Here is a 22,410-nt window from a genome sequence, read left to right on the forward strand (position 1 = left end):
GTACCCTCTGAACAGTTGCTGTGTCTGTACTGCGGGGCTGTTGACTGTAACCAGACTCGCTTGGCAGCTTGCAGTCTTCTTCCACGGGGAAGTAGGACTCACTGCTTGCTCCTTTCTTGAGTGACACTAATCCTTCGCTGGAGGAGACGCTTGAGAAAGCAGCACAAGGTGCTTGTGAAGGGCTTTGTCTCCAGGATGATAAAAGGATAAATTCCCAAACTGTGATCTTCCCCCTTGATGAGGGTGACAAACACACTCCAGTAAAACCTATGCCACTTTCTCACCTGCTGATGTGAGGAATAAATCCTGCTGGAAGCAGTTGCTTCCAAAGAGCACTGCTGGTGACGGGCTGTCTCTAGAAGGCAGTTGTTTAGTTTTGCTTATCCTTCAACTTCTACCTACATCCTTCTCTTCCACTCCAGCATCTAAAACATGTACGGTGCCAAGGGGCAGGCAGTGACTCTGTGAGCAGGATAAGCCTCGAACACCAGGCAAACAAGCACGCCTTGGCATGGGGCAGTTTGTCTTGCAGAATAGTGTCCTGTCTCGTAGCTGGTGAGGGTACACGAAAGCCCAGAACAGTTGGGACATCTCCAGTATCCAGCACAGACTAAACTACCAAGCCAAATCCCACGAGGGATGCACAGGGCTGGATGAAATCTTAAGGCTGTTGATGATTTTCCTGCATTTTCAAAGTACTACAAACAAATCACAGCTGTACTGTGTGACCACAGCGTGACTCCTCGACCTGGTACACTAACACAGTACTGTGCTGTAAGTAGTATTGAACAGATTTACCGAAGTGTCTGATGTCCTTACAGAGGTCTGCATGCCCCCTTGTTCTGAGCCAATACCGGCCCATGCTTTTCATACTGGAAGCCAGTGTTAAAAATATGAGCAGTATTGCTCTTCTCTCCCCTTCAAACTGCCTGTCAGACCTGCCAGAAGCAAGGTCAGGGCTTGTTGAGTGCTGTTGCCCCATTCAGGCTTGCTTTTAGTGGGCTGTATTTGGGTAGAAACTGTGGAAGCATGGCACCAGTGAGCAGAAGGTTGTGCTGGTGTCCCCTGGGTCATACTCGGGACCACAGCCTGAGTTATCCTCAGGCTTCGCTTCAGACCTTACCCTGACAGATGGCAAAAGCAGTTGGCTAAACTGAAGCCAAGAGATGTTCACGTCTCAAAATCCCTAACTGCTTTAGGAAAACTGGTACCCTGTATTCACTGGACCCCCAAAGGTCGTGGGGAGATGGTGGGCTAGGGCCAATGTACACTAGGACACGGCGTCTGCCCAACCTGACCCAGCCTGGACCTAGGTTGCCATCACATCAGCATCGAACCTCAGCATTTTCCCTGCTGCCCCAAGATCCTGTTGCTGTACCACTGTGCTAATGTGGCCCTGGGCTATTTTAGGGGTCTTGCAGCTTTTCCTGCCAGTCCTGAGTGCTGTCTAGAAAGCTTAACCAGTCCTTGGGTGTAGCTTTAGGGCTCCTGAGCCTGCAGCACTGCCAGTTACTGGAATTAAGGCACAGGATCCCTCCTAAGAGGGTTAGCTTCTTGCCTCAGTGCATCTTGTTCCCATCTCTTAATCTCTCTACTCCCTCTTTGAATTCAATCCTCCCAGCTTGGAAAGGAAAAATCCACACACAGAGCAGAGCTCTGCATTTTGGTTTTAATGCCTGGAAACGGATCTCTCGTATCTTAAAAGAGCGAGGTGTGCGTTCTGTTTCCTGCTTGCCCACCCTCGTGGAAATTGGCTTGGAGTGCCTCGTCGAAGTAGGGAGGTGTCAGGGCTCTGACTGTGTGACAGTCAGACCTGGAGGTTTATAAGGGAAAAGAGGTTCTTGTTGATTATTTTTGTAAGTACTTGTCTGCTGGATCACTCTGGTTCAAGGATTTTTCCCAGTGTTTGAGTATTTTACTTCCTAGGGCTGTCTGGAAGTGTGTGTTTATCTGCATTTCTGTTTCCCTGCTTATACGGCTCTTTGCTTCGGAGCAAGAGGCTAGAAATCTGTGTGTTGATGCTGTCAGCAGCAGCTTTCCACTATTTCCACGTCTAAGGGAGAGGGTAGAATCTGTCATGCGTGTAGTACGTCAAAAAAAAACCCCAACAACCCAACATAAATTGAGGTGCAGCACGTTTCAGGCCGGGCCAGGCTGTGCCACCAGCAGTATCGTGTCTCAGACCTCTTTTGCAGGGACAGCTCACCCTGCAAGGGAGCTGCGGCTCCCTGGGCACGGGTTGCAGTAAGCTGCTTCAAAACGTTAGACGTCACCAGTTGGATTTTGGGGTATTCAAGTGGAAATGGCAGCAGGGAGCCTCGGCACGGCCTCCGCGCCGTTACCGGCGGGGGCCCGGGCGTCGCCTAGCAACGGGAGACGCTACACGGTCCCTCCCCTCTGTAAACACGGACACGTGGGCAGCGGGCTCGGCCAATGGGCGGCGGGGAGCGGCGGGTGGTGGCCAATGAGGGAAGGGAAGGGGCGGGCTCAGGGCGTGGGGCGGGACCGCTGGATGCGGGTGCGGGGCCGGAGGGAGCCGGGTTGGGGGGTGCGGGATCGGGGGGTTCAGGCCGGGGAGGGAGGGGGGGGACGGTCGAGAGAGAGGGGCTGGGGGGCCGGGGGGGGGCAGAGCTGGAGCGTCGCGGAGGGCCGGGGGCTGGGCAGGGTCGGGGAGAGCCGGCTGGGGGGCTGGCGGTGGCCGGGGCCGCGGGGAAGGGGACACCACATCCCCCAGAAAGCGCTCGCCTCGGGGGGGCACCCTGCTACCCGCTCCCCCCGCCGCGGTTTGGATGGGGTTTGATTGCTTTCCGTGGTGAGGCAGGGGAGGAGGAGGAGGAGGAGAAGGAAGAGGAAGGCTCCATCCCTCCTACCCTCCCAGGTCCCCCCCAGGCAAAAAAGCTCCCGTCCCCCCCAGGTCAGGCTCCGTGTTTTCGGGCAGGGCAGCAGCGATGGCCCCGCTCAGCCTGTCCCAGCTGCTGGACGTCGCCATCGGGACGCCCGAGGTCGGGGCCGTCAACTTCACAGCGCTGCACAGCCTGCTGCAGGCCATGCTTGGGCATCTGGGCCTGCAGGACCTGCCAGCCCAGGAGCCGGGGCACAGCCTGACCCCCCTCCTGGGAGGGGACCAGCCTGCCAAAGCACACCCCGGCCTGGAGAGGAAGGGAGACAGAACCGAGGCCTGGGACCAGGGCACGGGACAGCAGCCCCAGGAGCTGGGGGAGCGGCTGCCCGGGAAGGAGCCGCTGCAGGGGACCACGAGCAGCCCCCAGGTCGCCTCCGTGGCTGCCGACGTGGGGCAGATGAAGAAGAAGATTGAAGCGAACGAGAGTGGCATCTCCAAGGTAGAGGCTCTTCCCGGTGCCCTGGGTGCTCCCCCGTGAGACCTCCCCTCCTCCGGGGGTCCGTGCTGCTCTTGCGCTGCCCTTAGACCACAGTCTGGTTTAAGCCTAGGCTCATGGCGGCACGTGGGGCTTCACCGTGGGAAAGGGATGGAGTTTTGGGGAGGAAAAGCTGAGGCTGAAATATTGCTCTAGGTCCTCCCCACACTGCCATCAGCAAGTCGTGGGTCTTATACAGCACCCGGTGCCCTCGGCTCTGCCAGCTGGAGGCTCAGCACCCCTGGAGGTCCGGCCCCACCACCCTCTCCATCCCTCCCTTCCCCGCTCCTGACCTATGGCTGGGTACTGCATCCGCTCCTTGGGCAGCTGAGAGGCTCCATCAGCACCTCGAGGGCTTCATCTCCCACCACAAGTCTTGGCTCGCCCAAGGGCTAAACCCAGCACTGGTGGGGACCAAAGAGGGGCCTCATCCTGCACAGCACTGAGCTGCTCACGGCCATGCTTTTCCCGAGCATCCCCAGCGGGAAGAAAGAAGCTCAGGTTCAAGGAAAGAGCCACCCTCAGCACTGCAGGGCCAGATCCTGCCAGGGCTGGGACTCCTAGGGCGAAGGCAGCAGCGGGGGTTTCCCTGGGGGGCTGAGCAGGGAGCACTCGCTGTCTTTGGGGCAGGCCCCTGCTTGATCGCTCCCCGCTTCGTTAGCGGCAATTACCGCTGCCCTGCCGGGCCAGGCTGCGGTTGAGCGGGTAGCGGCAGCTCTTTGCCCTTTGGATCGGCTTCAGCGGTCTTGCACGGAGCCTGGCACGGGCAGGCAGGGCTGGATCCGTCCCTGCTGACTCAGGTTGTGCAATGGGCTCCCCCGGGGCTGGGCTCTCTGGGGAGCCGCTGTCCCTTCTTGGCTGTTGAAGATGTGATGAATGGGAAGTGCTGCCTGCAATGCCCTGTGCTGCCCACCCCCTCCACCCCTACTCCATGCAGACCGCAGAAGGGCTAAAGGTCCTACTCCCCAGGGACCCTCCCCTGGGGCTCACCCATACCATCCCCTTCTCCTAGGCCATGGCTCTCTCCCAGGATCTCCTTGAGGAGATCGGCGGGATGAAGGAGGCGCAGTCCCGCATGGGAGAGGACATCCGGACGCTCCAGGAGACGCTTGGCTTGGTGAGTGGCCGCCGGTGCCCCGGGGAGGGAGCTGGGCCCTCGCCCCCTCCCTGCCCCTCGCTGCGTCACCCTGCGGCCCTGGGTGTCACCCAGCGTGAAGGACACCAGGAGGGAAGAGTGGGAAGGGTGTCCCAAGGGGGGAGCTCAACCCACCCGCCCTGGAGCCCCCCACCCTCCGCCTGCCAGCTCTGCCTGGGGAGGGCAGAAACGGGTGCTGCTGCCTGCAAGTCAGGCTGGTGGTAGAGGTAACTGCATGCATCAACCAAAGTGATGCTAAGGCACTTTTTAACTAAAAAAAAAGTAAGGTGGGTGCTGGGGAGGAGGGGAGATAAAGATCTACCCATGCAATACAGCCACAGCCCGCAGGCACAGCCCTGCCCAGCATCCCTCCATCTTGCGCGCAAGTTAATTTGCAGATTCTCCTTTTGAATCCTGCTCTCCTGACTGCTGTCCCTCTCCTCGCCCCACTCCAGGGGAACCTCCAGGATGCTGCCGGCCAGCTGCCGGGTCTCCATGACCAGACCACGTTGGACAGTGACATGGTATGGCCGCAAGCCTGCCCAGATCCTGCTCCAGGACAGGAGGCAGCTGCATCCCGGGGGGACCAGTGCACCCAGTCCCTCCGTGCCAGGACATGGTCCCCAGCAGTGCTGGGCAGCAATGCTGGGGGGGGTTAGCGCTCCCGTGGGTCCCACCCCACCCCTGGCTACGCAGCCAGGCTGACCCCTTGATCCCTTCCTTCCCCCAGAAAAAACTGAAGGAAAGGCTGAGCCTCTACCCAGCCCCGGAGGAGGTGAGCAACATGGTGCGTTGGGAGGTGCTGGAGGATTGCCTGGTGGGCAGCAAAGCAGGAGGAGGAGGAGGAGGAGGAGGAGGAGGAGGAGGAGGAGGAGGAGGAGGAGGAGGAGGCCGAGGTCTGTCGGTGGTGAGTGCTGGGGCATCCCGGCTGCAGGAGCGGGACCGAGCGGGACCGCAGCCCCCAGCGCCTCCAGCCGCTGCACACCCCGGGGCCTCTGCGGAGGTTTGCTGAGCACTTCTCTTCCCCGTGGGTCCCTGCAGGAGGCAGGACCTGGCATAGACAGAGCCGGGGCAGCTCCTCGGCTGGCCTAACAGGCAGACCTTCTCCACCGTCTGTGCCATTGACAGCCCACAACAACCCTTCCGTGGGGCAAGCAAGCACCCAAAATCCTTGGGGTGACCGCACAGCCCCATGTCCTTGCTTGACGTTGGGCAGGACCGTGGTTCCCTGCCCTCCCAGTCTCTCTGGGGCTGGTGGGTGGGAGCAGGGGACAGCAGGGGGACCTTTTGGGGCAAACCCTGGCATTTTGCACCATGAGATGGTTTCCAAATCCCTCCTGGGGCTGCTGCTCCTGAAACTCAGGCGCAGCCTGTTGGGCTGGGAAGTGGGTCTGGTCCAGCAGGTCTGGAGTACTGAATCCCATCGCTAGAGGAAAAAAAAGCCTTGCTGTTGTATCAGGTGGCATCAGTAGGGTGTTCGCTGATCCCCTGCATCGGCTGCTAAAACGACTCCGCAGGAGCTTGGGGGTCTCGGTGGGGCGGGCAGCCTTTGCCTTTGGGCTTTTGTAGCTACTTGAGTTTGGCCCTGTGAGCCAGGGGGCTTGGGGACAGGGGCTGGGGACACAGCTGGGGGGACCTGGGTCTGCCGTCACCACTGCATGGCTGCCTGTAAACCTGCTCCTCTTTCCTTCCTCTTCCCAGGAGGGCAGTGGGGGCCAGTCTGCCCCTGCCGAGCCCCACACTTCTGACTTGGACACCCCGCATGGGGGAAGCTCAGCACCAGGGCTGAAGGCACCAGGGACACAGCCTGTGCTCAGGACCAGCAAGGGGACTTCAGGGACACAGCCCAGCTCCCAGGGGATGCACACAGGGATGCAGAGAGCACCAGTGACCCCTGAGAAGTGGGAAGGAACTCCCTCAGATCGGACAAGGACTTCTGATACCAACGCCACCATCCTGGGGACACAGCCAGGGTCCCCCGGCACCAAGACCACTACCCCAGGGATGCAGCCAGGGTCCCCCGGCACCCAGACCACCATCCCGGGGATGCAGCCAGGGTCCCCCAGCACCCAGACCACCACCCCAGGGACGCAGCCAGGGACTCCCGGCACCCAGACCACCATCCCAGGGACACAGCCAGGGTCCCCCGGCACCCAGACCACCACCCTAGGGACGCAGCCAGGGTCCCCCGGCACCCAGACCACCACCCTAGGGACGCAGCCAGGGTCCCCCGGCACCCAGACCACCACCCCAGGGACACAGCCAGGGTCCCCCAGCACGCAGACCACCATCCCGGGGATGCAGCCAGGGTCCCCCAGCATCCAGACCACCACCCCAGGGACACAGCCAGGGTCCCCCGGCACCAAGACCACAACCCCAGGGACACAGCCAGGGACTCCCAGCACCCAGACCACCATCCCGGGGACACAGCCAGGGACTCCCAGCACCCAGACCACCATCCCGGGCATGCAGCCAGCACCTCCAGGGACCCAAGGAGGAGGAGCAGGGGTTCAGCCAAGCCCCCCTCGCATGGAGCCCAGCCTTTCTGGCACTGAGAAAGTCCCTACTGAAGCCCCCCCCGGTGCTCTGGGGACACAGATGGATGCCACAAGCCCCAAGGAGGGAGACAAGGCTTTGCCCACCACACAGCTTGCCCAGGCAGGCCACCCGGCAGCGGGGACCCTCTCACTGACAGCCCAGGGGTTCGAGATCCCCCTTGATGCCTATCCCAGGGCCATGTCCCCTTCACAAGAGCCAGCTGTGCCCTGGGGGTCCTCAGGCTCCAGCAGTGCCTCCAGCCGCTACGTGGAGACGGTGGAGGCTCTCCGCCAGATCGGGCAGCTCAGCCACCTCTACACAGCCCTGAAGGAGCAGGTGGCCCAGCTGGAAGCCACCAAGTCAGACCATGCCGAGCTTGAGAAGCTGCGCCTGCTCTTCCCGGAGGGAGGTGGGAGACCTGGGGGGGGCCGGCAGGGGAGCGTTTGGCATGGGACAGCCTGGGTCGGGGGCTCATCGCACCCAGAGCCTGGTGCCGAGGGTGAGACCCCCTTACTGACAGCGTGTCCCCTTGAACCACATCCCTCTAGACCAGGAGAGCATTGCCAGCATCCTGGCAGACCTCCGGGGCCAGGTGTCCTCCCTGCAGGGCCTGGCCAGCGACCTGCAGGGTGAGAAAGGGAAGGTGAGCCGGCGGCAGTCCCCGAGGGGGCTGCGGGGATGCTGGGGGAGAGTGTTGGGCAGGGAGGGGGCAACCGAAGGGCCCCCGTGCTGGGACAGCACAGGGGGATGTGCCCTGACTCTGCCACCACCGCTGTTCCCAGGTCAGGCAGCTGGAGGATGCCCTTGGAAAGCTGGGGGTGGCTGGAGCTGACTGGAAAGTGGATGGCAGCGACCAGATTACCCTGCAACCGGGGTAAAAGGATGGGAGAGGGTTTCTTACCCTGTGGGGCTGCAAGAGAGCCCGGGGGGGCTGAAAGCATCCCGGTTTGGGGGCTGAGGGACACCCCCTAAGTGGTCCCATGGAGGCTAAGCCTGCCTGTGCCTCTGTCTCACTGACCAGGTCCACGCTGCAGGAGATAAAGCAGGAGCTGAAGGAGCTGGGAGAGCAACAGGAGATGACCAAGGCCACGCTGGAGCAGTTGGTGACCAAGACGGCTGACCAGCTGCAGGAGCAGGTGAGGTCCGGGGGGAGCGGTCCCACCACCCACCAGCTCAGCAGTGTGGTCCTGGCAGGGGTCCCAGCCATTTCCCCTGGCTGGATGAGGCCATCGAGCCTCCACGGTGCCCGGGCTTGTTAGCTGCATCTGTCCCATCTCAGAGCCAATTCCTTCTCCCCTTCCTGCAGCTGGACGAGCTGAGGGCGATGGTGGAGGGCACGGGGCAGGAGCAGGAGCAGGCAGAGGCGCAGGCAGCGTGCCCCGTCTGCAGCACGGACATCAGCGTGCAGGTGGGGCAGCTTCTCCAGCGCTACGAGAAGCTCCAGGAGCTGGTGGACTCCTTCATGTCGCGGCAGGCAGTGGGCAAGGTGGTGAGGCAGCTGCCGGGAAGGAGCCAGGTAGGGAGATGCCTGCCTGGGGGGCTTGGGAGGGGGTTGCTGCGACCCCCCTGCCTGGTTGTCCTTCACTGTAACATGGGGGAGCCCCTCCCTGCCCACCAAATCGGCTTTTACAATTCAGCAGCACGGAAGGAAATTAAAGCCTTGATGCACGTGTCCTGCTGGCACTGACAACCCATGGCCACCGGCCGAGTAACCCGGGTCTGTCCCCGCGGGGTAGCCAGCCCCCGCCTTGCTCAGCACCACCTTGTCATCTTCCTCCCTGAAGCAGGATGAGGAGCTGCTGAAGCACATCCAGGCCACCGTCATGCAGGTGCAAGGGGACTACGAGAAGCTCAGCTCCGTCACGGGGAACCTCCTGGATGACCGTCACCAGAAGCAGAAAGATATTGAGGTAGGTGGCTGAAACCCCTGCGGGGTCAGAGCATCCTCCAGGTAGACCCCAGGCTGGGGACCACAAGGGATTTGTCCCCCTGCCAACTGGCTCGCAGCCCTGTGAGGGTTCAAAGTACCTTTTCTGGAGGTTTTTGGGGTGAGGGTAGGGGGAGCGGGGGGTTCTCGGCTGGCTGGGAGGCAGCTCTGACCCTGCCACGGTGTCATGGGATGCTTTCTGTGTTGGAAGGCTCTGTTTCTGTCCCTGGAGAGGCTGGAGAAGGAGAAAGCAGACAAGGAGGACCTGGTGCTGGGAATCGATGTGGTATGGCCTTGAGGGGCCCCGGTGCCAGCTAAGGGGGTCCTGGGCAGGGTGACAAACAGCCCTCGTCCCTTGGGGGCTCGGTGGCAGAACTGGCCTGGGAGAGGGGGGATTTCCAGACCGGCTGCAGGTCCCTTGCCAGGTCCCTCTATCTCCCCCCAGGTCCCTTCAGCCGGTGGGACTAACCCCATGGGGGTGATGGGGCGAGCGGAGCCACGTAGCCACTTCTCCCTCTCCTCCCAACACAAGCTGGCCCTGCCCATCGTACCTCCGTTCTTTCCCCACCGCTCTCCTGCCTTTCCCTGTTGCTAGAAAGCAGACAAAACCGCCCTGGCCGGCAAAGTCAGTCGCACCCAGTTTGACGCAAGCATGGAGCGGCTGAATGAGATGATCCAGGAGATGCTGAGCCGGGTGATGGGGCAGGAGCAGGGCTGGCACCAGGTCCAGCGACAGCTCAGTGAAGAGATGGACTCCAAGGTGAGGGGTGGCTCGTCCCTGCCACACAAAACTGGCACCTTCAGGGCTTAGCAGCCTAAGGCAACATCTCTCTGAGGATCCCCCCCCTCCTGGCTTTTCCCTGGGGGCCGCAATGTCCCATCCTGGGGCAGCTGGCTGAGGGTGCGTGTCCGTCTGCAGCTGGACCGCCTGGAGCTGGGGCCTTTCCGGCAGCAGCTGGAGGACCACTGGAAGACCATCCTGGAGCAGCTCAAGGAGAAGGCGCCGCAGATGGAGGCTGACGATGCAGCTGGGATTAAGAAGTGAGTGCGATGGGGATGGCGATAGCTTTGGGGACAGCACTTGCCCCGTTCCCTCCGGCTATCCCGGCCGGTGCCCACATGGTACCCTGGCATCGGACCAATTTAGCCAGCGAACCGTGGCGATGCTGACTAAGTAGCTGTGCCTTCTCCTCCCACCAGTAGCAGGTTCCCAACATTAAAGGAGGCGCGAGGAGGGGGCACCGGCAGGATGGAGCCCTCCCAAACCAAAACTGGGGTGTGGGTGCAAAGGTTTTCTGGAGCAAGGGCAGGGGATTGTGGCTCGTCCCCCCCCAGGCAGGGGTGCGACACGCAGCGCCGCGGAGCTGGGTTGTGACCTGCCCTCCTGGCAAGGCACCGGTGGGGGGGCGGTAATTAGCGCTGACGAAGCGATGAAACCGGTGTGAGGGCTGGTTCGGATGGCAAGCATGGGCGCCTGCGCCTTTCACCTCGCATCCCTGCCCACTCTGGGCAGCCACAGGCAGCTGCCAGTTTTCGGAGGTGCCAGCAGGACCGAGGGAAGGGTGTCGCGGTCCTTGGGCAGCTGTGACAAAGCTCATCCTCCAAAACGTGGGAATCTTGCAGCCCCCAGGCCTGGCATTTGCTCCCAGGCTGGGAGCATCCCACCCCAGCAAGAGGTACAGGAAACCCCCCATTTTGTCCTTGCCAGCACCTCCAGTTCCCATGGGACTGAGGTGCTGTGGGTGCCCATGGGAGTAGTTCCCACAGTGGTGGTGGGGTTTGGGTGCTCCGCTCTGTGGATTTTCTGGTGCCTAATATGAGCTGGAGCTTTTTCCCCAGGCGGGAGCCCACAAACAACCACTCTCCCCCATCGTACCCTCTTTATTTTGTAACCAGCCAGCAGGCTGGGATCTTGCTGGGCTGGTGGGAGATAAACCAGGCTCAAACCCCTGCGGTTCCCCCCGCAAACACCGTAACTCACTACAGTGAAGTGTCCGGCACCTTGCTGCTCCCTGCCTGAGTGCAGGGAGGGCTGTGTCCCCCCCCCCAGGACCTCACCCATCTCTTTTCTCCCCCCCCACAGGCAGCTACTGGCCCATTTCCACTGCATGTCCTGCGACCGGCCCCTCAGCATGCTGGTGCCTGGCCCGTGAGTAGCACTTGGCACCGGTGCATTGGGGGGGCTGCGTGGGTGGGATGGGGGAGATGGGTGCTAGTGGTACCCTGATGTGCCAGGCACAGGGGTTTGGGGTGTCTGCCTGGGGGATCCGACCCTGCTGAGCCTTCTGCATAGCCCTGCCCATCAGCGGGGGGACGGGGACCCCTCCCCGGGGGCAGTGGGCAGGGGCATGCCATGGGGTACAAGCCCGTGGGTTTTGGGGTGCTGCCGCAAGCCAGGGTGGGTCGTTTTTCCCCCGTCACCCACCCGTGACCCCTGCCCTCCCCAGGCACATCGTGGCCATCCCGTCCATGCCACCGCTGGTCCCCCGCCTTGCCGGGCGTCCCCATACCATCCTCGAGCTGGAGCAAGCACAGCAGCACAGTCACAGGTAGGGGACACGGGGACCCATCCCTGGCCCTGCCCTGGTGAGGGAGAGCTCTGCCCCGGGTGGGGGCGGAGGGGTCTGGGGGGGGCCTGGGCAGGGCAGGGGAGCAGAGATGTGCCACGGAGGGTCCACTGTTCTTGCCCCAGGTCTGTGGGGTTTTACAGCCCGTCCCTGCTGCCCTGTCTAGCCCTGTCTCAATGGCACTGAAGCCACCTGTGATGAGTTGTGTCTGGTCTCAGCCTGACCTCAGGCTTGGCGGGAAGTTGGGTGCCTTCTGTGAAACAAGTTGCCGAAATTAAGCACTGCAGCTGGGACGGCCCGGTTTCTGCCTCCTGGTGTCCTTTGCATAGGGTGCAGGGACCTACCGTGGCCACGACCAGCTCATCAGGGCTGTGGGGAAAGAGCAGATCCAGCACGGTTGGACAGGCGTGGGTCTCCTGCAGCAGTCGGAGGGGAGCGGGAGGGACAAACCCCACCAGGGAGCAACCCCCCCGGCCCCCTCCCTGGCATAGTAGGGTGAAGCACGGTGTGCCATGGTGCCAGGCGCTGAGCATCCCCGTGCCCCGTCCCACAGGGAGCGGGCGGCTGAGTGTGGGTACCCCAGCGTGCCGCGGCACTGTGGGGGCCGGCACACCCTCACCCACCCGCTGCAGCGCTGCCCGCGCCTCCAGCCCGGCACCCCGCGGCCGCTCCAGCCCCAAACCCTGCTCCCCATCAAGGTAGGGATGACAAAGGTAGGGATATGGCGGGGGCAACCGAGGCTGGGGGGGGGCGATGCCGAGCGTCTGGCGGGGGATCCGTGCCTCGGTTTCCCTGGGGAGAGCTGGGTGTGGGAGGGTTGCTTGGGCACGCTGAATTCAGCCCCGTGTTTCAGCCAGCCTGCTCTCTCCTTCCTAGCACGACGAGATGGAGCTGTTGGGCCAGGACGGCCACATCTACAGGGGCCGGCGGGATGGTCAGCTGCCTGTGCTCATGGGCAAGGAGGGTACGGCTGGGGCACACTTGGGAAGGGGATCTGGCGGGGCTGAAGGGGACAGTGGGGTGGGCAGGGTGCCCGCGGGGTGCCAGTTTTTCCCCCACCCGTGTTCCCCCTGGCTCCCCCCACCGCAGCTCCTTCTGGTCTCTCCTGCCAGGCTTCCCGAGGGACAAGCCCAAGCTGTCCCCACGGCAGTGGGATGTCCGGGACACCGGCCGCCTCCTCTCGCGGGCCCAGAGCGCCGGGTCCTCGCTCAGCCAGCCGGGTATGGCCCTGTCAGGGCACCAGGGCAGGGAGAGGGCACCCTGCTGTCTGCCGGTGGGTGGGGGTGAGCAGGGGTCTGTGCCCCCAGCTGGGCAGGGTGGGATGGGGGTCTGGGGTGGGATGGGGAGGGGTGGAAGCAGGATGGAGGGGGAGGACTGGCGGATGGGGCAACCGGACCCCGTATTGGAGCCAGAGCGAGGTGGGGAGCTGGGGGGGGGGGGGGGGGGGGGGCTGGCCAGTGTGGAACAACAGCCTGTATGCTTCAGGGTGGGGGCCAGGACCCCGTTTCTGGGTGTCTCTGGCCAGGCAGGAGCCCCTGCTGCCTGCCCCGTCCCGGGCTGGCAGAGCTGCCCACAGCCAGGACCTGCCCCGTGGGCTGCAGGGGGGCTAACCCCTGCCCCTCGCCCCCAGGCACCGCCGCCTCGCCGGAGCACAGGCCAGCCTCGTCCCATGGCCACCTCTCCCAGGCACCGGGGTTTTTCCCGCCCCTGCGGGATGGATCCAGCACCCCGGCAGCTGGGTGGGACTGGGGGTCCCTGGCCAAACCCCCACCACCCCAACTACCGAGCGGGCGAGCAAGTGGCTCCGGCCAGCAGCAATAAAGGGCGATGGGCAGCCAAGCGCCTGTGCGGCCTGAGTGGGGTGGCCCTGGGTCGGGATCTTCCCGTCATGCACAAGGAGGGGTCGGCGGCATCCCTGAAAACAGCCCCTCTCCACCCTCCTCCCGGGGTCTGCGCCGGCCGCGCTCCCCCTGACACCCTCTGGCCACCACGAGCCCCGTTTGGTGCCAGTGGCCCCTGCCAGGGGAGCTTGTGGCCCCAAAGGGGGTCTGGGGGAGCCGGGTGGTGCAGCAGGAGGATGATGATGCTCAGTTGCTGCTGAAGGCAGTGGGAAATGGGGACCTCAGTGGGAAGGGTGGCAGCAGGACGTGGCTTAATGCCAAAAGCGAATCCCACCCCAAGCCTGCTGGTTTGATATCGCTTATCCCGAGGGATGAGAATCACTGGACTGGTTTCCTTATCTCCTAGTGGAGGAACCTCCTTTGTCACCCCCTTGTCCCTCTTCCAACGCTGCCATGGATGGAAAGAGGAAGGCACCGACCCCAGTGCTGCCCAGCTCGGGGCAGCTGATGCTTCCCACCTCTGGAGCAAAGCACCATAACCCCTTCTCTGCCCCCAACCTTGGGAGAACACAGCCCCTCCTTTCCCATATCCACCCCCATGGCTTGGGGCTGCTTTTCCCCAGCCCCCTTCTGTCACCCTTCCCCTCAGATGGGTGAATGCCCCACGGCGTGCTGAGACCTAGCACAAATTGTGTCACAAGTGGAGAGGCACCAGGCAGGGAAACCGCAGCCACTGGAAGCATCCAGGGGAGCACCCCTCACCCCCATCGTGGTGTGTCCCTGGGGGCTGTCCTGTGGAAATCCTGCTCTCCTGGTGGATCTTCTCTTCAAACTGGGAGGGGGGGGGGCAAACCTCCCCCTCACAGTGGCAGACCCCATCCCCACCCACCCTGCTCCTGTCCCCAGGCACCTTAGTCCTGAGGGAGCCACCCCCACGGGGATGTTTTCCCTGGTGGGCTCATTTTTTCAGGGGAAAAGTGGGTGCTAAAGACCCACTTTGGGGGTGCCCAGGTGGATCCAGCTGGATCTGAGCTTCCCCCCAGTGCCACCTCTAGTGGGATAACTGGGAGCACTCAGAGCAAACCAGTGGACACCAGCTAGAGTAGAGCCAGTGAAGTACCATCCTGCACCCATGGGGGGGTCAGGTGTCAATGGGCTTAAAAACACCCCCACCCCAGGACTAACTGCATTTGCAGGATACAGCCCAGCTGGGGCTGACCCCTTTGGTGCAAGCAAAGGTGTTCTGTTCTGCTTCCCCCCCCCAGCTCAGCCCCTCTCCCACCCCCTGCTCCGTTTGCTGCTGCTGGGACCCAGCTGCACCCTATAAAGACCACCCCCCCGCCCCTATAAACACAAGCACCCAGCCCCATATCCCTCCTTGGGTGCTGCCTGTGCTGCTGGAGTGGGTGAGTAACCCCAGCTGGGGGCTTTTATCCTTGGAGATTGTGCTGTGCTGGGGGGGAGGGGTGTCTCCATCCTTGGGGGGGTCTCCCTGTCCCCTGGGGGACGCTTGGCGCCTGTGCCTTGAACCTCCTGGCCCTTGCTGGTATCTCCAGAGCTGCTGCATTCCCATTTTGGGGGGGCGTTTACCCCAGTTGTTTGTTGTGTGAGCGGTGTGGCAACGGGGGCTGTGTTTTTATTCAATTTTAAATGTAGTTTGGATATCTAAGCACTAAACCAGGGACTGGTGTGTTGTTTGAAGTTATCAGAAGGGCGGTGGCACAGCGAGGGGCTTGGGAGGTCAGGGTCCGGGGTTGAGCAGTGCCAGGGCTTTGCCCATCCTACAGCCATCCCACGAGTCAGGGGCTGGCAAGCCCCCAAGTCCTCGGGCTAGTAGCCCATCTGCAGTGGGGGACACTCAAGAAGGCATCAACCCCAGCACAGGGTTTGCCTAAAAGCCTGGCAGCCCTTGAGTATCGCAGGCAGGACTGGGTGTCCCTCCAGTGCTGAGGCCTGGGAGGCTCATTGCATATGTGGGTGATGGGGCTGGCCGGGGGGACGGGCTGCTGGGGGGGGGGGGCTTGTAAACCACAGTATTTTGTGAGGGTGTAGGATGCGGTTTTGGCTGCACCCTGGTGCATGGGGGTCCTAGCTGTGCTGGCATGGCCCCCCCCCCCCAGCTCCGGGGTCTCCCCTTCCCTCTGCCCCCCTCTTTGGGGACGGTGGCTTCTGCAGGCAGAGTCCAGGCAGCACATGGGACTCAGTTGAGCTTCCTGGGGCTGCTGACAGCTCCTGGGGGGAACTTGTCCCCAGTGCTGTTGCTGTGGCATGGGGGGGCTCGCCCCCATTCTCGGTGCCCTGCCAGGGATGTTCTCCCAGCAAAGAGAAAAGGCAGGGACAGCTGGTGTTAAAAAAGTGATTTTTTTTTTTTTTTTTTTTTTTTTTTATTTTTAAATTAATAAAAAACCTTCAACCTGTTTTTTTGTTGTTTTTTTTTCCTTTTTTTTTTTTTGTTTGGTTGTGTTTTTTGTTTTTTTTGTTTTTTTTTTTTAAGCAAGATTGATTTGAAAACTAAAAAACCCCCCAGCTCCCCCCTCCCTGGGAAAGGGCCATGAACAGCAGTCACAGGGATGGGGGGGGACATCACCTTGATAAATCCCCCTAGGCCCCAGGGGTGCCAGGGGAGGGAGGATGGGGCAGGAGGGGGGGTCCAGGGGGGTCTGTGCAAGAAGCCAGGCTGAATTTCAGAAGCCAGAGGAGAGGTGTGTTTGCTCTGGGCACTGCAACCAGGAAATCCAGAGCTGGGGGGGCCCAGCAGCTCTGTGGCCATAATCTGGGGTGATGACAGCCCCCTCCATTTATTTTTTGTTATTCCCCACCCCCTTTCCCTCTCCTGCCCTGCTGCAGGGATGCTGGGGAGCAGGGAGAGGAGCCATAGGGAACCCCCCCCCCCCCCCACCTGCCTCTGCACTGCTGCTCCTTCTCTCTGGATTTATATACATTAGATATATTTATATATTATAGTTATATATTTAAAAAAAAAAAATAATGGGGGGAGAAAAGACCAGCTAGTGACTCTTGCAGAGGCTCTCATGGGCCAGCGTCCTCCCTGGCAGCATGTGTCCCCCCCCTGCTTAAAAATAATAATAAACCCTAGAAAATTATTCCAGTGCGTTTCTTGGGGAGCCCCTGCTCCCAACGCCCTGGCCCGGACCTCCCTTCCTCCCCTGCCCCCCATTTCCAACCCTCCCCCCCCTCTGCTAACCCAGTCTTATCTCTGGCCGTCCATGGTGGCCACGGCTTTCTGTGGGGGGGCGGCAGGCGGAGGGGCAGGGGGCCAGGCAGGTTGCGGGTGGTGCAAGTGGTGGTGGAGGCCGTGAGCGGTGGGCGAGGAGGGGGGCAACCAGGCGGGCTGGTGGCTGGGGGGCGAGGAGGCCCAGAAGGGGCTGAAGCTCCCCGGGGGGGAGCAGGCCATGGAGGTGATGGGGCTGTTGCTGCTCTGCAGGCTCTCGGAGGTCCGCAGCTTGGAGAACATGGCCAGAGCGTCCGGGAAGTTGGGTGGCGTGGCCGGCGTGTTGCTGGGGGTGCACATCTGCGGGGGAGAGAAGAGAGTGGGTGTCGGATCAGTCACGGATGTTTTTGGGGTCCCAACCTGCCTGCAGGAGCTGGACCCATCACTGGGGTTCTTGACTGCATCCCACGCCCGGGACCCCCCAGCCCCCGGGGATGCTCGGAGCCTGGGTCTGGCTCTTAGTGGGGTATTCGGCACTGCTGTGCAGCCCCCGAGCATCTGGGTGGCTCCTCCCAAAGGTGTGGGGGCTGCCCAGGGAGGGTCTCCAGCCCATTCTGGGAAGGACATTTTGGACCATCCAGGGTGCTCGAAGCCCTGGGGTGAGGCAGGTTTGGGGAGGGGGATGCTGCTCTGATGCCGGCTGCCCCATGGAAGGGAGCAGCACGGATGGGGCTGATGCGATGGGGTCCAGCGTGATGGGTGGGGAGGGGATTGAGGTCCCACCTGGCCCTGCAGGACCCCCCACCCCTCGCATCCCGTTAGGGCAGAGTGAAAGGCAGGCAGGGCCCCCTGGGACGCGAGTTCCTGCACAGTTCCTGGTATGGCCCCTGCCTTCTACGTACCCGGCTAAATTTAGCACCCTCCCCTCCTCCTGCCCGGCCGGTGACGGATCTGGCCCTTTTTGCAGCCAATCTCACCGGCAGAGGAACATCCAGTGAGGGGGGGGGCCCGGCCCCACGCTGGGGTTCGGGGGCTGGCAGCGCCCAGGGCCCCAGTTCAGCAAAGCACTTGCTACGCTCTGAGTATGGCAGGGTGCTAAAGCCCCCCCAAGGGGATGTGTGTGTGGGGGGGGGCTTCACCCCAGCAGTGGAAAATAGAGTGGGCACCTGCCCTAATGCCCCTGCCCCCTTTTTTTATCTCCAGAGGGGGGGGTCGCTGGCAAGGAGCAGTGTTGTGCCACAGGCTGCACTGAACATATGCACGGGGGGGGTTAGAAATAGCCGTGCTTTGTCCAGCCCGGTCCCTGAGGTGGGGGAACAGTCTTGGGGGGGCACTTCCCCCCCCCCCGCTGGACCCACTGAAAAAGATTCCCATGAGGTTGCACCGGTGGCACGCATGGGGAAGGGTACATGTATGGGGTGCATGGGCAGGGGGGATGCACTGGGAAGGGATGCAGACATGGAGGTGGTGCATGCACAGGGGGCTTCACCCCTCTGGGTTAAATCTGTCCCAAATCCCTGTTGCTCTCGTGGAGCCGCAGCTTCTGTCGGAGCCCAGCGCCCAGCTGAGCGGCACATCTCGCTGCTTGCGAGGACGTTGAGCAGTGCGAAGGCGCATCTGCTGCTTTTAGCAATGGGGGATCAGGGAAATGGTTCTGATGGGGAATAGCTGCTGCATCTCGCCCTTCCCAGGGGTTATCCCGGGATCTGCCCCAGCTGGCACTTGGCAGCCCCAGCTGTTCCCCAGCACAAGCAAACACTCAAATCCCTCTTACAGGTTCCTCCCCATCCCAGCCACCCTTAGTGATCACCAGGATCAGAGCAGCAGCCGGGTGCTGTGGCCAAACCGTGGCCAGGGGGGTCCCAGCCAGACCCATTTGAAGATGGGGTGCTCCCCCAACCTCTCCCAGCCTGGGGAAAGTGGCAGCCAGCAGACGCGTGCTGGCAGTGGGATAGATGAGCTCCCATTAGCAGTCAAGGCTGGTGCACCCCAAAAATGCAATGATGGCCAGGCTGGCACAGAACGGGTTTGTGGCGAGCTGGGGACGTTCCTCCCTCGCCACACGCAGACTTTGGGAGAACTCATTTCAGAGCTCACCTCAAAGTGCTGGTAAGCCAGCTTTTTTTTTAAAAAAAGCCTACAAATTTGGCAGTATCTGAAAAGATACTTGTTGCAAAAAAAAAAACCCCAAAACCCAAAAAACTTCAAGTGACCGTGTTTTGAAAAAAACAACCAACACAGCCATACACACACATGCATGTGCCAACCACCAGCCCTGGACTGAGGCTGGATGCAATGCTGGAGTGGGGACACAGCTCTGAGCTTCTGGGGTGGTGTCTGCCAGATAAATTTAAAAAAAAAAATAAAAAATTGCCATGTAATTATTGCCTTCCTCCCTCCAATACTTTTTGTTAAGGAGTTGCTCGGCTGTCAGAGGGTCGGTGTCACCGTGAGCTGCCACACCGACACACCAAACGGCTCCGGCGAGTCCCTTCCCCGCAGCCTGGACCCACGGGGGGTTTTGCCGGATGCGGGGAGCCTCCCCTCAGCAGGGGCAAAGGTGACGTGCCGCCCCACGCCGTAATGCTGCTATGCTCACAGCTTTGTTCTCCGCCGCTTGAAAAAGAAATAGAAACCGCGACCGTAAAGCCCGTCGTCTCGCCCTGGGCCCTGAGCCGTGCGGGGCATTTTAAGCTGCAGAAATCAGGATGTGGGGGGGGGGGGGAATAGCAGCAAAAAAAATGCCAAAAATGTGAGATGGGAGTATTTGGGGAGAGGGTGAAAGGTATTTTGTCACCACGTGGAGCACACGGTGTTAGGAAAACGCTGTGGGGAGCAGGAGAGCCGTCCAGCTCTGGACCCTCTGGGTGGGGGCAATGGGGTGGCCGTTGTGCTCGGGGCGGGAGTTGGGTCCCGCTCGGCCCCGGGGAGCACAGGGATGGGGAAACGGGATGCGTTTCCTCAGAACTGCTTTGCATCCCGCTTCTGGCAGCCGCCCGACAGGAATTGCCCTGATGAGGCTTTTGGTGTGAAAACACGGCGAGGCCTGGATCCGGCTGGCAGCTCCCGCCTGCTCTCCTGTTCCCCTCTCCCACCGGGAAAGGGTTTTTTTTCTGTGGGATGACCTCTTGCAAGCTCCCCAACGTGGTGAGAAAACGTGCAGGGGGAGGAGGAATTAAAATAAAAGGGGTTTAAGTGGAAGCTGGCTGGCAAAATTACTTTCTCTGAGAGAGAGAGAGTGCTTGCTGCCGGCGATGCTGGGCTGGCTGGTGATTTTCTGACGGCATGAGAAAAGGGGGGGGGGGGGGGGAAATAATAAAAAAACCGGCTCAGCCCAGATCCGCTCCTTCCCCCGCACGCGGCACCGTTTAGTTCCCTCAACAGGAAAAAAAAAAAAAACCCTAAAAATGAAAAAAAAAAAAAGCCAAAACAAAACACAACAAAAACCACCCGGAGGGGAATAACTTCCTCCCCTCGGCCAAGGGGCCGTGCCCTCGGCCAAGGTCAAGCGGTGTTTGGGGAAATGGTGGGGGGGGGCAGCAGCAGTGGCCCCCGGCCCGGGGAGCCCAACTTCCAGCGCGATGCTCGCGGAGACAAACTATTTCCTGGCAGACATTTTAGCTCGTGTTTACATTCGCCGGCTGCGTGTTCCTCCGGGCGCAGAGCAATATGGCTGGCAGGGGAGCTGACAGCTCTGTGGCCTGGGGGGGGGGACCCGGGGGGTGCAGACCCCCAGGGTGGGGGGGGTGTTGGGGGGTCCTGAGCTGGGTGGTGTTTGTAGGTGGGGGGGGGGGTTGTCGGGGGTGGTTGGTAGGTGCTGGGGTGGGTTTAAAGGTGGTTTTGGGGATGGGGGGGGTTGGGGAGGGGCTGGAGGGGAGTGGGGGTCCCACTTACCATCTGGGGGGGGGTGGTGGCTGCTGGGAATGTTGGTCTCCTGGAAGAAGGCGCTCAGGGCCGTCTGTGGGGACAAGCTGTCAGCCCCAGCCCACTCGAGACAAAGGGCGAAGGAAAACATGCCCCCTCGCACCCCCCCCCCCCCCCCCCCCCCCCCGGGGGACCCCCCCGGGGGGCATCCACGGGCGCCCCCCCCCCCCCCCGGGCCTAAGGCAGGGGGAGCCTGGTGCTGCCCTTCACCCGACCCACTCGGGAGCGTGTGTGTCCCCCCCCCATCCAGGAGCTCCCCACGCGGGGGGGTACAGCCCCCCCCCCTTGTTTACACGGGGCCCCCCTCCCCAACGGGCCCCCCCCCGCCCCCAGCTCGGTGTGTGGGGGGAGCCCCCCCCGGCGCTGGGCCGCAGCTCGGGTTACGGCCCGGGTATAAATAGACCCGGGGGAGCTCGGAGCCGGTCGTGTGCCCGTGTCCCCCACCCCCCGCGTGGGTGCTGGGGGGGGGGCTCAGCGGCCCGGCCACGCGTGTCGGTGGGCCGCGGCTGGGCCTCCCCCCCTCCCCCTTCCGCCCCGTGGCTCTGCGGGCTGGGGGGTGGCGGGGACTCCCGGTTTGGGGCGTCCCGGTTTAAAGGGGGGGGGGGGGGGGGGGGAAGGTGTGCCCCGGTTTGGGGAAGGGGGGGGGGGGGGGGTCCCCGTCCCGTACCTCGAACTGCCAGTGGGCCGCCTGCAGCAGCTGCTTGGCCTGGTCGGCGGCGCAACCGGCCGCCAGCACGAACTGGTTGATCATCACCTGGTGCCGCAGCTCCTCCATGTTCACCGACATGGCGGGGGCGGCCCCGCCGAGCTGCCGCCCTGGCTGCCCGGAGCGCGCCCGCCGCCCCGCGCCGCGCCGACACCGGGGGGCGGCGGACGGGAGGGGAGGGGGGGGGGGCGCGGGGCGGGGGGGGGGGGGGAGAGACACACACGGACACACACACAGACACAGGGCGAAGCCCCGCCCTCGCGTCCCGATTGGCCGCCGCCGCGCCGCCCGCCCCGACGGGCGTTCGGTTCGAATCTTCCAGCTGCCCCGGCGCCGCTCCCCGCCCCGCCGCTTTCCCATTGGTCGACGCTTGTGTTTTGGCTGCAGCAAGCGTCGTTATTGGTCGTTGAACCTCCGGGAGGGCGGGGCGGCCGGTAGAAGGAGCGGCCCGAACGCTGATTGGGTGAGTTGCGAGGGTTTTTTTCGGAAGGCGTTGGTGACGTCACGTTCATTGAGGAGGTTCATTGAGGAGCGCGGGGCGGGGGGTGCGTGGCCTCCGCCACCCCGGGGCTGGGGGGGGGGCCGCTCCACGCCGGGTCTTCCCCCTTAATCCCCCCCCCCCCCCAGCAGGGCTCTCCTTGTCCCCCCCCCGCCGTTGTCCCCGGGGCAGGGACCCCAGCCTGGGGCCGGGGGGCAGGAGGGGGGACCCGGCCTGAGTTCAGCCGCATGCCCCTCCTGTGGGAAGGCCTCGGCAGGAGGGCTCAGGCAGAGCCCCCAGGTTTGGGGTTTTGGGGTGGGTTTTGTACCTATAACGTTCAAAATCCTGGTGACTCGGAGCTTCAGCCGCAGCCTGCGAGGGCGAGCGAGCTCCCCCCACCACATCTGCCACCGCCGGGCTCCGGGACCGAGAAGGACCGGTGCGGTGCACGCCTGGAAGAGTTTAATTGAAAAGGGAAGAGTGGCGTTTAAAACCCAAACGAATAAATCGGGGGCTTTGCAAATGGATGGTGTGAAAATAGACTAAGCTGAAAAGAGCTGTTGGAGGTTTGGATGTGGCGGTGGTGACCAGCTGGTGGAGGGAGAGGGAATGAAGAGGCAGAGGGAAGGAGACTTGAAGCGGCGACTTGAAGCGGCCGGTTATCCCCAGCAGCCGGTGTGCGAGGGCCTGCGTGGGACTTCTGCAAAGTCCCGATGGTCCCGGGGAGGTGGGGTCCAACAGGCAG

The 22,410-nt window shown here is 62.4% G+C and overlaps 2 protein-coding genes across 4 annotated transcripts; one reads left to right on the plus strand and one right to left on the minus strand.

Annotated features, from left to right (window-relative positions):
* Window positions 1–2,750: 2,750 nt before the first annotated feature.
* Window positions 2,751–15,710, plus strand: QRICH2 (glutamine rich 2). Of its 2 annotated transcripts, XM_030015719.2 has the most exons (19): window positions 2,751–3,341; window positions 4,390–4,494; window positions 4,911–5,036; window positions 5,243–5,299; window positions 6,214–7,459; window positions 7,599–7,693; window positions 7,833–7,924; window positions 8,072–8,186; window positions 8,357–8,566; window positions 8,835–8,960; window positions 9,189–9,263; window positions 9,573–9,737; window positions 9,897–10,018; window positions 11,061–11,126; window positions 11,425–11,526; window positions 12,098–12,242; window positions 12,421–12,508; window positions 12,657–12,764; window positions 13,175–13,455. In XM_030015719.2, exons 1-19 carry the CDS (start codon window positions 2,949–2,951, stop codon window positions 13,363–13,365), a joined length of 3,627 nt encoding a protein of 1,208 aa, XP_029871579.1. In that variant the 5' UTR covers window positions 2,751–2,948; the 3' UTR covers window positions 13,366–13,455. The 2 variants fall into 2 exon arrangements, with proteins under 2 accessions (XP_029871579.1, XP_040979739.1); XM_041123805.1 differs by lacking the exon at window positions 12,098–12,242 and having other exon boundaries at window positions 4,968–5,036; window positions 13,175–15,710.
* Window positions 15,711–16,316: 606 nt separating this feature from the next.
* Window positions 16,317–21,393, minus strand: UBALD2 (UBA like domain containing 2). 2 transcript variants are annotated; one of them, XM_030015720.2, is made up of 3 exons: window positions 21,149–21,387; window positions 20,452–20,515; window positions 16,317–16,917 (listed from the first exon to the last, which is right to left on the minus strand). In XM_030015720.2, the coding sequence occupies exons 1-3, from the start codon at window positions 21,266–21,268 to the stop codon at window positions 16,586–16,588; spliced, it is 516 nt and encodes a 171-aa protein (XP_029871580.1). In that variant the 5' UTR covers window positions 21,269–21,387; the 3' UTR covers window positions 16,317–16,585. The 2 variants fall into 2 exon arrangements, with proteins under 2 accessions (XP_029871580.1, XP_040979740.1); XM_041123806.1 differs by lacking the exon at window positions 20,452–20,515 and having other exon boundaries at window positions 21,149–21,393.
* Window positions 21,394–22,410: the final 1,017 nt, after the last annotated feature.

The sequence above is a fragment of the Aquila chrysaetos genome, chromosome 5, assembly GCF_900496995.4.
Source record: "Aquila chrysaetos chrysaetos chromosome 5, bAquChr1.4, whole genome shotgun sequence".
Lineage (NCBI taxonomy): Eukaryota > Metazoa > Chordata > Aves > Accipitriformes > Accipitridae > Aquila > Aquila chrysaetos.